Genomic DNA, 12519 nt, shown 5'->3' on the forward strand with positions numbered 1-12519 from the left:
AAAAAAAAAAAGAAGGAAAAGTGGAAAAAAAGGAGAAGAAATTGAGCTTTAATGCCATTTAATATACAGATTTGACAGCGGACAGCGGTCCTCTCACTCAGTTTCTGTGTTAGAGGACCATGGGTCATATAAGGCAGTGAAGTGTCCTGGGTGCTCCATACTGTGGATAGGTTCCATTTAGCTGTCTGCACTGTGGGAATGAGAGAGAAGTAGATAGTGTATTTTAAACGTTCATACTGAGAAGAAGTGCGTGTTAGGCTTGTTTGTTTGTTTGTTTTTCAACTTTGATGAAGCCTCTTGTTTCAAAACCTTATCCAGATGACAGGAAAAGCACTGCCAGTACTTTCAGTGCAAAGCAATGAAAAACTGAAAAACTGCTGGCGCATTATTTACTTTATGTGCTCCTCTTCACAGCCTTACAAATGGCATTCATCTGCCATGTATTGTTGCCAAAAGGGAGCTCTCCCTCCCCCCCGGCTACAGCCAGAGCTGAAGATCTGGTAGAAAAACAAATGCATAACGTTGAATACAATGACAGCAACAGAATGAGAAGAAATCTTGACAATATACGAGCAACGTTAATAATAGTAACCAGTATTATGAAAACAATCCTAGTGAAAATGCAGCGATAAGCTGAATACAGTGATAAACAATTCATCACCTGTACTGCCTACACAAAGTAACTAAAATCCGAGTTCCACAAACACAAATATGCCTTTTGACATTCTCTTGCACAGATGCACTGGCAGAAGCTCTGTAAGCCTCACAGAATTGTTCTTCCTAACATTTCCACATGCGGTCTGTTAATATTGCATTGTGCTGCTGTATACTCAGTCCTCAGGCCGCAGAACATTTTCTCATTTCCCTCTCTCTTCGACTCAGATTCAACAATGCCACCGAACACTCCTTTCTCAAAGTTGTCTATAGTCGTCTTGAAGGTAGGAGGCCACCTTAATTAATACTAGATAAAGAACACATACATACCTTTCCTATAAAATTTTTTGAAGTCATACTTACCTATTCTCTCCTTTCAACACATCTTGGATACACTAGCTGTCCTCTCTTGCACTGCACTTGAAATAAAGTCACACCAGATTCTGCTCCAACATGGTTCTGTTTGCAATAAAATCCAATGTAATCTCCATGGTAAAAGTAAACTTGGTTCTCATAAAAACTTTCCAGCAGCACATTATTTTTTTCCATTTCATTCTTTGACAAAGTGCACGGCTCTAAGGAATAGAGATATTCAGTGTTAATAAATCAATATCATTGCAACTAGAGTTGATGCTCAAAAGGCAGGTTATTCCCCATTCTCTTAAGATATTATACGTGAAATCACTGTATTTTTGGACACAGCTGACACGTAAGATGTACTTACTTAAAAAAAGCCAAACAAGGTTGTACTTGCTTCCATTAAAGCATGCATTCCTCTCTAACTGAAAAATGCAGTTGAGATCTTAATGGTGTTCCAGTTGACAACACTCAATCTATAAATACTGAGCATCAATCTATAAATAGATCACATCTAACAGCCAGAAATAAATGCTTATATATCTTATGTATCTTCTTGTGCCTACCTATACAAAGTGGTGGTGAAGTCCACCGGCCTTCGGAACAGTAAATTCTTTCAGATCCTTGCAAGAAGTGATAATCAGAGCAACTATACTGAACTGAAGAGCCATTGTCATACTGGGTCAGAGGTGGGAAAGTAAGAGCTCCATTTGCAATAGACGGTGGAGAGTCACATTTTTCTGTGGGAACTGGAATAACGTCAAAAGTCTTTATGAAACATTCAACATAAGAAACTAACAAATCAGCAGCTTTAAATTGCTGTCAGCACTACATAAATATCAACTCAGTTTATTCTCAATACTTTTACATTACGTCTCAAATCGGAATGAAATCTGTGTTATTTCTAAACCATGCGTTTCAGCTTTTACAGCTGTCTCTCTACAGCAGAGCTTTCACTTCTCTCAGCTTGAAGAACAGCTCCTCCCTCCCTTCTATTGCTTTCCCACCAGAGGAAGGCGTATTGTTTTTATTATGCTTGTATATATTTAACAACTATATTCAACACAAATTTAACAATTTATCTGTATTGGGTAAGGATATCTGTTAGATACTAAACTTTTATTACTATTTACAATACTTTCTAGGCCCGTACCGCTGAAGCAAGCGTTTCTGAATAGGTCTGAGATTGATGAAATCAAAAGGGCAAATGGAAAGCATGGTTTTACCTTGCAAAAAACATTTGGGGTATTTCAGCTTTCCACGGTCACACTGAGTTCTCCCAGGGGATGGCATGGTAGCATGGGGAAATTTGTATCCTCGCTTACATTCAAACTCAATGAGATCACCGTGTAGGAAGACGAATTCTTCCTGTCTCCATTTCAATTCTATATTGTTATTGTTCATATCAGTTACATTAAGAATGCACGGATCTAGGGAATAAAAACGATCAAGCAACTTCTTAACTTCTTTTGTTAAAGGAGTTGGGAAAAATGGAAATAAACCCATGGTACTAAAATATTTTGGAATTTTGTGAGAAATAACATTTTGAATATATTAAAAAAAGAAAAGAATACGAAAGTAAAGAAATGGACTAATGTAACAAAAACTAATATGCAAAAAAACACCTCAGAACAGTAATTCCCAGAAAATACAAACTTCTGATACAATGTTTTCTACAAATATTTTTAAACATCTGGCACGCTTCATTTTGAAATAAATAACTAAATCTTAGATACGTTACTTATTGGCATTATCACAGTAGATTAAAAACTTAAAGTAAACACACTTAACAGTGGATCCCAGTTGGAAAAATGATCACTTTTTTTACAGGAAGGAAAGAAGAAAATACATTTATTGTATTTTTTCCTGTAACGCTTACCCAAGCAAGTAGGCCGTTCTGTCCAGTTTCCTTGTTCACAGTAAACAGTACTGGGTCCATCCAAAAAATGGTAACGCTGGCAACTGTATTCTACTGAGCTACCATTTTTGTAACTCGGTAATAAAGGACCAAGGAGAACACCATTTTTAATCACTGGTGGAGAGGTACAGTTTTGCTGTATTTCTAATACAAGGTAAGAAGATACATAATTAAATCTTTAAAATGATGTCACCACTGTGAAGTATTTGAATAGCAATGGAGTTTGATCTAAAATTTGCATACAAATAAAGGGTCTGACAAGGTCCACAATTACCCTACTAAAGTGCAGGCAATTTTTATTCGTTCTACACTTCTCATCTATGTACACTCTTAACTCCTGCTGGTTTACAGTCGATACGGACTAGTTGTTTGGGTGCACTGAGACCGTCTCGATTTATCGCTTGAAATGTTAAACCCACATGGAGTTCAAAATAAACCGCGGTGAACTATTAAATAAAGGATCAGCAAAATACCCCTGAATTTGCACATTCAGACAATAGAAACAGAAGCAATACAAAATGATTGCAGTTAAATGCTAATGCATGTAAGAAAATTACATATACAGCACTGAAATATCGGTTTAGTTCACAGTCTCTGGAAATAAGAAAGAACATTCTTTCCTTCAGGCATACTGCTAAAACGATACACGAAGAATATGCAAACATCCTCAAGAGTAAGGAACGGTAGGGTAGCAAACAAGTAGTAAGGTTAGTCATAAAATACCTGTAACAGTATTAGAGAGCATTGGATTTCCTATTAAATAGAAAAGCGTGTTTGTTTCACCTACTCATTTCTTCACTGCGATACGTTTTGCTTGCCCTTATCGACGCATCTGCCTCAAATGCTGGTGTCTCAGATTCCCCTAAAATCACAGCAGAAACTTAGAACCAGATTCTTTGAAAATAATTCATTTTCAAATATTAACCAAAAAAAAAAAGAAGAAACAGAAAAAAAAACCACTAAGTGATAATCTAGCTCATCCTCTTAGTGCTCAGCGCTTGAACTCTCAAGCATTTATCAAAGGAGGACAAATAGCAGGTATGGAAACTGTGACTATTGAGAACATTAAGATACTGTTTCAAAATTATTTCTTTTCAGCTGCCAGAGGTACTAACCCATACAGATAGGAGGTGACGTCCATTTTCCTTTTTCACACTGGATTTCCCCAGATCCTCTTATTTCATATTCACTCTGACACTGTATACGAACTCTGTCGCCATTGTGATATGTTCTCCTGACTGCGATGATATGGGCGTGAGGAGGCAGTGGTGGCGGAGGACATTTATTTCTTACGTCTGAAAATAAAAAGTGCATTCTTTTTCTCAGTAAGCAGAACTGTAAGCAGAGCAATTCATTTAAACGCGCAGTGTGCAAGTCAATGTTTTTAGAAGGCATTTCTGGTTAAACCAGAGGAATCTCTTAGCTTCACAACTCATTTACTAAAATGAAGATTTAGAACAAAAATGGGATTTTACTTTCAACAAATATAAAAGAGAGGTATTATGATATTGCACTGTTATAAACAAGCTGATAATCTCTTGTGTACTCAGTAAAATGTTCTCTCGAAGTATTCAGGTAACAGAGATTTTCCACACCATCCATTAATACAATACTTTACACAGCTGATGTAGCAATTCTAATACCACACAAGCAATGAAAGCAGTGACTCATTTCCTATCCTCAGATGAAGTTTGTAATCAGTATCGCCTCAAAACTAGATTTAGGCCACATTTTCATTTCTCCTGAGCACTCTTTCTTTACACTCACCCGAGAAACAGTTCTGAACAAATGCAGGGCTGAGGATCATACTGATGTGTCATTTTTTTGAGAGATTTTATTGCATTTTAAACCCAAGCATGCCTTCTAGGAAAGGAACATAGATTTCATTGTCGTACCAATCACATTACTTTCTACAAGATCGGCTACGAAGGAGTACCGTGCTCAGCTTTGGGCTCCTCGCTATGAGAAGGATACCGAATTAATTGAAAGCTGGTAAAGAGACTGGGAAACCAGACATATGAGAAATGGCTGATGGAATTGGGATTGTTTTCTGGAGAAGAGGAGGCTGAGGGGATACCTCCTCACTCTCTACAACCACCTGAGAGGAGGCTGCAGCAAGGACATCGTCTGTTTCTCTTCTCATGTGACAAGTGATGGAAAGTGAGAAAACAGCCTCGAGTTGCTCAAGGGGAGGTTTAGGTTGGACGTTAGGAATAATTTCTTCATGGAAAGAGCAGCTAGGCCTTGGAAGACACTGCCCAGGGAGATGGTGGAGTCACAGCCCCTGGAGGTATTTGAGAGATGTGTGGGTGTGCCGCTTAGGGACATGGGTGGATCTGTAGTCTTAGGTGGACGGTTGGGTCTTTCTTCCAATCTAAATGATTCAAAAACATCAATTTTACTTAAAAATGCACTTAAAACAGTTTTTTGTTTTGTTTTGTTTTTGTTTTTAGGAGAAATAATCATATATTCTTTCCTCCTCAAGCATCAGAAAGAAATCCTGTAAAATTACTGTTCTTAGTACCTCGAGAGGTGTGCTCTCATCTCAGGAAGCCTCTACGCACACCTGAATAATCCTTCAAGTAATCTGAACAAGGTTTACCTTGAACTCTAAGGCTGAGCAACTTCCCCTCTATTGCTTCCTCCCTCTTTTCCAGGAAAAAACACATGGAAGAAACAGCAGGTATCAGTACCTGCTCAATTGTTAGATTCCACCTAGAACAGGCGGAAGCAGCCTAATTCCAATCATCATTTCCTCTTCCCCACCATTTAGAGTTCGTGCTCTTCTGCTAACACTTTATTTCTGCTTAGGTTGTAAACTGGTACAAGAGCTTATTTTTATTTTGTATTCAAAGAAAGCATTTCACTTCAAGAAAGCGCTGGAGAATTTTACATATTACAAATGTAAAAATAAGGTACCTTCACACACTGGAGGATCTGGATACCATCCAAAGTAATAGCATTGAATCAGGTCAAATTCACTAAAAGAATAATTTTCCTCACAGAAAAAGTGAACAACATCTCCTTCTTCATAGATTTTCTTCACAGGATAGAAACCTCCATGTTCTATTACACCCAAGGAGGGGCAGGTTTTTTCTAGGGAAAAAAAACATTAAAAACTTTTTTATCCCAACAGTTTATAAAACATAAATTTTTTATTCAGTTGTAGGCTATGTCACATTTCAAAAAGAATTCATTTCAAGTCCACTACATACTCGTGCAGTTTGGAGTAAGGGACCATCCATGAGCGAGGCAAACTGCTTCTTCTGTAGTGTTTCCTCCCGCGGTCTGGTATCCCTCATCGCATTTATACAGCAGCGCTTCATTCACTCGGAGCTCTCGCTGGGTTGTGAAGTAGTTGCCATGATGTAACTCAGGTACTTGGCATGACTCTTAAATGAATAAGAGACGTGTAATATTGCTGGTTTTTCCCCCCCCCCTTTAAGCTTACTTATCTAAAATTTCCCTTTAAAGTGATTGTATCTGAGGCAGTCTTTGGAAACAATGAACAATTAAAAATGCAACAGTTTACATAGGTTTTCTAGCGTTCATTTGGGTGCAAAGTTTGGACAGAAATGGGCTCATGTGAAACAAAATTATCTCACCCATACTGATTCCACAATTTTATCTATACCAATTCACAAAACAAGCAGCATGAAACATCTGACAGCTTCATCAGATGAGGTACAGCCGGGAACTTACTTCGGGAATATTCAAATAACCTAACAAAGGCAGTTTGACCTTACAGGTACGGGAAAGACAGCAGAATTTTATAAACGTATATGAATTAAAAAGGAGAGAAGCACAGTCCTACCAACTTTCTTAGTACAGCTTGCCTGGGAAGACCATCCATCTGACTGACATTGTACTGTATCTTCAGTACCACCGCTGGGGGCGTGGTAGCCTTGATTACATTTGTATTGTAATTTCTCATGTATTTTGAAGTACGTCTCTGTGCCGTAAAAAATGCCATGTTCCAGAAGAGGCTTATTACATTTTTCTAAATGAAAAGAGACAGTTTGGTTAGGAATAAATAATTAAGGTAATATTGTCTCTGATAGGCAAGAAAGAGGGGTTTTTAAATAATCTCCAGCCCATTTCATTTTCTTGTTTTACTGAAATGCTACTGCAATCATTGAACAGATGGTAGTACCACAGAATATGTCAGTCTGGAGCTAAGGAAGCTCAGATGCACGTCTGCGACTAAAACGTCAGTTTTTTTTCCCGAGCTAAGTTACGCTGGGCAGCTTTCTCAAAATTCTTAAGAAGCATATGTGGTAAGAGTCCGTAGAACATATACTAGCATTAAACAATTCAATGTATGAATATACATAGCGGGTTTCACCTCGACCTAACTTAGGCATTTTTATCCCTACTATTCTGCACCTTTTGTCCCCATATGCTTAAGGAAATTGAGCTAAAATAGTTTTCTGCTGGAGGCAACAATGAAATGAAGAAGCTAACTCACTGTAGCATTGTGGCACTGGAGACCATCCCTTTGCTGTACAAGTTATTCTTCCGTCTTGAGTCCCGGTTTCAGTTGTATAACCAGCCACACAAGAATAGGAAAGGCTTTTTCCTTTACGCATAGGGAAATAGTGACCTTTGAAGCTGTAATAATACGGGGCAATCCTTCCATTTTCTACATGCGGCAAATCACAAAGTTTATCTGCAAAGACATGACATGTGTATTTCTCACTAAAAATCTCATCCCGTCTAAGAACGTATTTGTTTAAAAACAGTTGGAGCGATTCAGGCTTAGAAAGGGAACGAAATACTGCTTACAAGGTCAAAGCTGGTGTATTTGCAGTCACTGTTAAATGAAAATAGTATTATTCTAAAGTTATCATACTGTACGTTTTTACTAGAGCTCATCCTTGGCATGAAGAGTCTTATAAGACTCACTGAAATTACAATACATCGAAAATATATCTACCTACGTTCTTTAGGTTCACAGAAATACAATCATTGGAATGAAACTTCCTACTATGAACAGGGCAAAATGGATGCAGGGCACGTTTATTTGACTCTCTGTAGCCTAGAAGATGTAAGCACGAGCACCTTCTACTGAAAAACCATTCTGATGCACAGACCAAAGCGAAGTGGAAACAGCGTCAAGAATTAGCTACGCAACAGCTGCTCACTCAGCACGGCGAACCAACAGGAGGTAATACAGAAGACGACTCGCTGAAGGAAGGAAGGTTAAGAACAGAAGTCACAGTTCAAGCAGTACACATTCTAGACAGACTCAGGAATTTCAAACCGTATTGAAAACAGGGATAGGAAATGTGAAACACCAACCGAGGCTAACTTCTGCAGGCACCATTTAACTTCTGCTCTTCTGCTCGATGGTTAGTTAGAACAGCCCAATTACTGAGACGCCAGCGTACGTAATGTCTAGGAGGGCAAATTTCCATTCATATAATGCCCCAAAGTAGCTCAGATACATTTCCCAAGAAAACTCTTCTTAATAGAAATCTGGACCTTTCCGTTATACATCTTCAAAGTGTACGTGCGAATCTGTAGCTCAGTCAAGCAGCAACAACTGATCCACGATTACCAGCGATTTCGCAACAAAACCATATTTAAAAAGCAGTCTTTATTCTCGGTCAAGATATGAAAGACACCCCACCTTAGAACCCTAAATTGCACATCCCACATTCGATGCGTATTTATCAGCAAAAGAATTCAGTGTTTTTACCTTCCGCAAAGAGTTTGCCTGAATTCATCATAACTAGGAAGAGAAGGCAGCTTTTAAATCTCATCTTCATTACCGTCCCCATCAATAGTTTCCATCATCTGCAAAAACTCCCTGACTATCACTTCCGTAAATGATTAACAGAATTTTCAATGGTATTCACAAACGCTGTAATGCCCAGAGTGTTTTGTAATTCAAGTTACTTCACCAAAAACTTTATTTTTGTTTTAATTCTCCACAAGCCACAACTAGACGTGCAGAACTCTACTCCCACTGGACATACTTTATATCAGTAAATGGGATCGAACTTGTTATGTAAAACTAGGCGACAAACCGAATGGAACAATTTAAACCAGTTGAACACTGTTCCCATTAGAGCCTCTCGAATTCCAAGTTTAAAGGGCATTCTGTTATCAGGTTACTATTTACCTTGGCCGCAGCAAGAAGAAATAAAAAATTCCTTCCCACATACTCCTTTGCATTCTATCCGTAATTCATTCTGGAGGCCCTAATATTAATGAGGACATAACCACGTAGCCACTGCTCTTTCCTGTCCTTACGTTCCGTAGCACAGCCATCCACCTTTCCTTTAAGCAAAGAAAAATGTTGTCTAAAGAAGTTAGATTAAATTAGTTAGATTAAATGAGTTGTTTTTACGGGCGTTCTGTACTGTCTGTTGAAAGCAGACAAATGAGCCTCAATTTTAAGCTGTTAGGAACAAGGATGTCCATTCTTTTTCTTATTCCTTCCTAGTTAAATAAATAAATAGTGTTTGCAATATTTTCTATAGCGTGCGATAAGAAGAATGTTAATTAAGTTTTCTTAAATGGAAAAAGGAAACCTGAAGTATTTTTTACTAGCGGAGATCTTTAGACATGAACTCTGTCACTCCTTTTATGCGTTTCATGTCTTTCCAACCAGCTCGGTGCATTAAATTTGATTCTGACTTTACTAATAATGCTAAATGATACTTGACTTGCGTACAGAAAATAACCAGGTGCTTACTATGTTATCAATCATATTGATGATCAACTCAGAAGTTGTTTTTTTTTATATGCGCAAACACTTACCAAGACTTATTTGTACATCTGAAAGTCTGCGTGGGTTGCTTTGGTGTCATGCTAATTTGTGAAGCAAAATTCTATTATATAAATCTGAAATTTATGCATCCGGGGAACTTCAAGTCAAATTTGTACTGCATCACAGTGCGTTTTTTTTTTGTTTGTTTTTGTTTGTTTGTTTGTTTTCTGTAAGAAAACTGATTTGAATTGATATGTTAAAATTTTGCTTTTTTTTTTTTTAAACAGAAAGAAGCTGTGATTAATTCATAAACGTTATTGCAAAGTATTTATTACTTTCTCCACCAATAATTTTTCTTTTGTAGAGAAAACAACGCATGATGGTTTATAAACGTACTGTGTGACTTACTGCTAACTGAGATGCCTCCTTCTTGATGAACTGTCAGTTGGTATTTGGGGTGGCTATTTTACTGTGGCTTAAATAGTTTTTTGGTATAAGGTTATGCAGAAGAAACTGATGGTGTGAGGTCACCAGCGTGTTTGTAGAGAAGACGTGAACGTGAAGCCCACAGCAAGTGGAAGCGTGTTTGGGCTTCAAATCTGGTGGAGAAAGTGAGCCTGTAAAATGTCAAAGACTTGAGGAACGAAACCAAAATCTGCTATTGTCCTCGTAGTTCAAGTCATCAAAAGATGGGTTTACTTTTGAATATGGAACTAGTGACGATGGGTTCACCGGACTTCATCAAATCTCACAATGGGCCACAAGTGTATTTTATTAAGGTGTACATTTTTGTTTACGATAGGCAGCATAAAGTTAGTATGTGTGCAATTTCGATACTCAAGTAAAATTAAACGTTCTGCTGTTCCTGTTTTGAAACATTCCTGTGTAAAACTGCAATAATACCGTCACACGGAGTGTATCCTTTCTTGTTGTATCCATTTACGTGCAATGTTTCCCATAGCACTCGACCACCTCTAACTTCTCACATAGAATAGGTTTGGGGAAGAGCTCATGCATTTTAGAGCCTGAATTAATCTATTAATTTAAAAAGTAGCACTTTTTCAGGAGGGGAAAAAAAAGATGACTTATCAATTGGGTGAACAGTTGCAACGAACGTTCCTAATCAGAAAAGGCGGCTTTCAGCTTTTCCTTCAAAGGTCATATAATTTATTTAATTTCCAATACAATTCCTTAGCTTGTCTAAGCTAGAAGTGTTTCACTGATGTGTGTGGAGCTGTGCTGGGCTCACAGTGAGGACGTCGTCCTTTTCTTTAAATAAATCGTTAGAATAATATGTCGGTTTAAAATATGTCACAAAGCCATTATTAACGTTATTAAAGGCTCGATGTGTTTTTAGAATGTTTGATCACTGTTGTCCTACCGTATGAGGAACTGTCTTGTCGATTTTCTGTTTGTACATTTTTTTGTTTTTAAGCAGACCAAAATCCAACAGCGTCTCGCAACGCAGTAACAGAGTTCAGAACTGAACTATTAGTCACTGTTACTTTTCTGTCGTTCTTTCCATCATTCTCTTCAACGAGGTAGCATTGGTGACTTTGTGTGTGTGTGTATTTAGTATTACATTATCATTTAGTATTGGATTAGTATTACATTATCTATTTTTCATTTATTGTAACATAAAATTAATACAGCCTATACCTGCTGAGTTTTTTTCAGATACTCAGAGCACTTATAACATTAACCATCTTTCAATTCGGTTGTCAAAAGAACGCACGTCACTGCTAGGTTCTAGTTGTTCACACCAGCAACACGCCTCTGTGATGTTCCAGGTTCCTTTTGCGTTCCATCCCATCCAGGAGTTCCCAAGCCTGGGGAGGAAGCAGTACAACCATCGGGACTCTGGAACTGTGCGTAGAGCATTTCTAAAGTATTTGAGGCAGAGTATAAACTTCCTCATCTTAAAGATTCCAAGTCTGAAGGCTTACCTGATAAATGTATGTTAGTTTGCTTTTGAAGTTTCTAATAAATTATTTCTTTTCTCTTGATGTTACATTTTTCTTTTGTCGGGAGGTTTGTGAATGGGAAGGAGAAGCAAGACACAAACGCTTATTCTTTAAGCTTTAGGGTTTTTTTTTATTTATCTTTTGCCCAAACTTTGTTGTCATTGTGTACAACGTGTTCATCGTGATTTGGGGTACGCGTTCATAGGCACCGGTATGAACTTCCCTAAGTCTTATGTTCAGCTCTTAACGGTTCAGGGTAAAACTGCAAGTAAATCCAAGGATAATCTCATTTCAGTGTAAATGTTTTTATTTATCTGGGAGACCAAACAGTACCAGTGTACTGGCATGAGTTTTTGCTGCATAATTACCGGTTTCCTTTGTAATTACCACCGTGGTTTACTCGGGACCACGTCCCAAGGTCACGCCCGTCCTTTGCGGGGCAGCACCCGGAGCAGCGCGCCGCCCGAGCTGGGGTTGGAGCGCCGTGCCCGTGGGATCGGGGCCACGTGCTGGGCGTGACTGACGGGTCGGTGCGGCACACGAAGGGCGCTTACATTACATTTCGGGTAGCCGGCGCCCCCTAGATCGCCTGGTGGCAGATCGCCTGGTGGCCTCCCGCTGTCCCTGAGCAGGAAATGGGTTAGTCTGTCACGTCCTCGGTCACAGGCTCCTTTGCATAAGCCGCTCGTGCGAGCACGCTGCACCAGGCTCCCCGCTGACGCGTGCCCTACCTGCGGGAAGGAGCGCCGGACCGGGAGAAAAGGATGATGCTGCGCGACTCTAAAGGCGAAGTAGTTCATTTAAATTAAAAAGGAACAAAAAGAACGCGCGACCTTTTTCGCCTGTTGCCAACCCGTTCCCGCCGCGGCGCAGCCCCTCAGGCACGCGCACGGCTGCGCGGCGGGCTC

At 39.0% G+C, this 12519-nt stretch overlaps 1 protein-coding gene across 1 annotated transcript; it reads right to left on the reverse strand.

The window, feature by feature from the left end:
• Positions 1-32: 32 nt before the first annotated feature.
• On the reverse strand, positions 33-8742 carry LOC100541871 (coagulation factor XIII B chain-like). The gene is made up of 12 exons (XM_010715669.3): positions 8631-8742; positions 7398-7598; positions 6744-6929; positions 6145-6321; positions 5849-6025; positions 4045-4224; positions 3717-3791; positions 2891-3073; positions 2238-2441; positions 1578-1760; positions 1018-1229; positions 33-190 (listed from the first exon to the last, which is right to left on the reverse strand). The coding sequence occupies exons 1-11, from the start codon at positions 8710-8712 to the stop codon at positions 1018-1020; spliced, it is 1860 nt and encodes a 619-aa protein (XP_010713971.1). The 5' UTR covers positions 8713-8742; the 3' UTR covers positions 33-190.
• Between the last annotated feature and the right edge of the window lie 3777 nt (positions 8743-12519).

The sequence above is a fragment of the Meleagris gallopavo genome, chromosome 10, assembly GCF_000146605.3.
Source record: "Meleagris gallopavo isolate NT-WF06-2002-E0010 breed Aviagen turkey brand Nicholas breeding stock chromosome 10, Turkey_5.1, whole genome shotgun sequence".
NCBI lineage: Eukaryota > Metazoa > Chordata > Aves > Galliformes > Phasianidae > Meleagris > Meleagris gallopavo.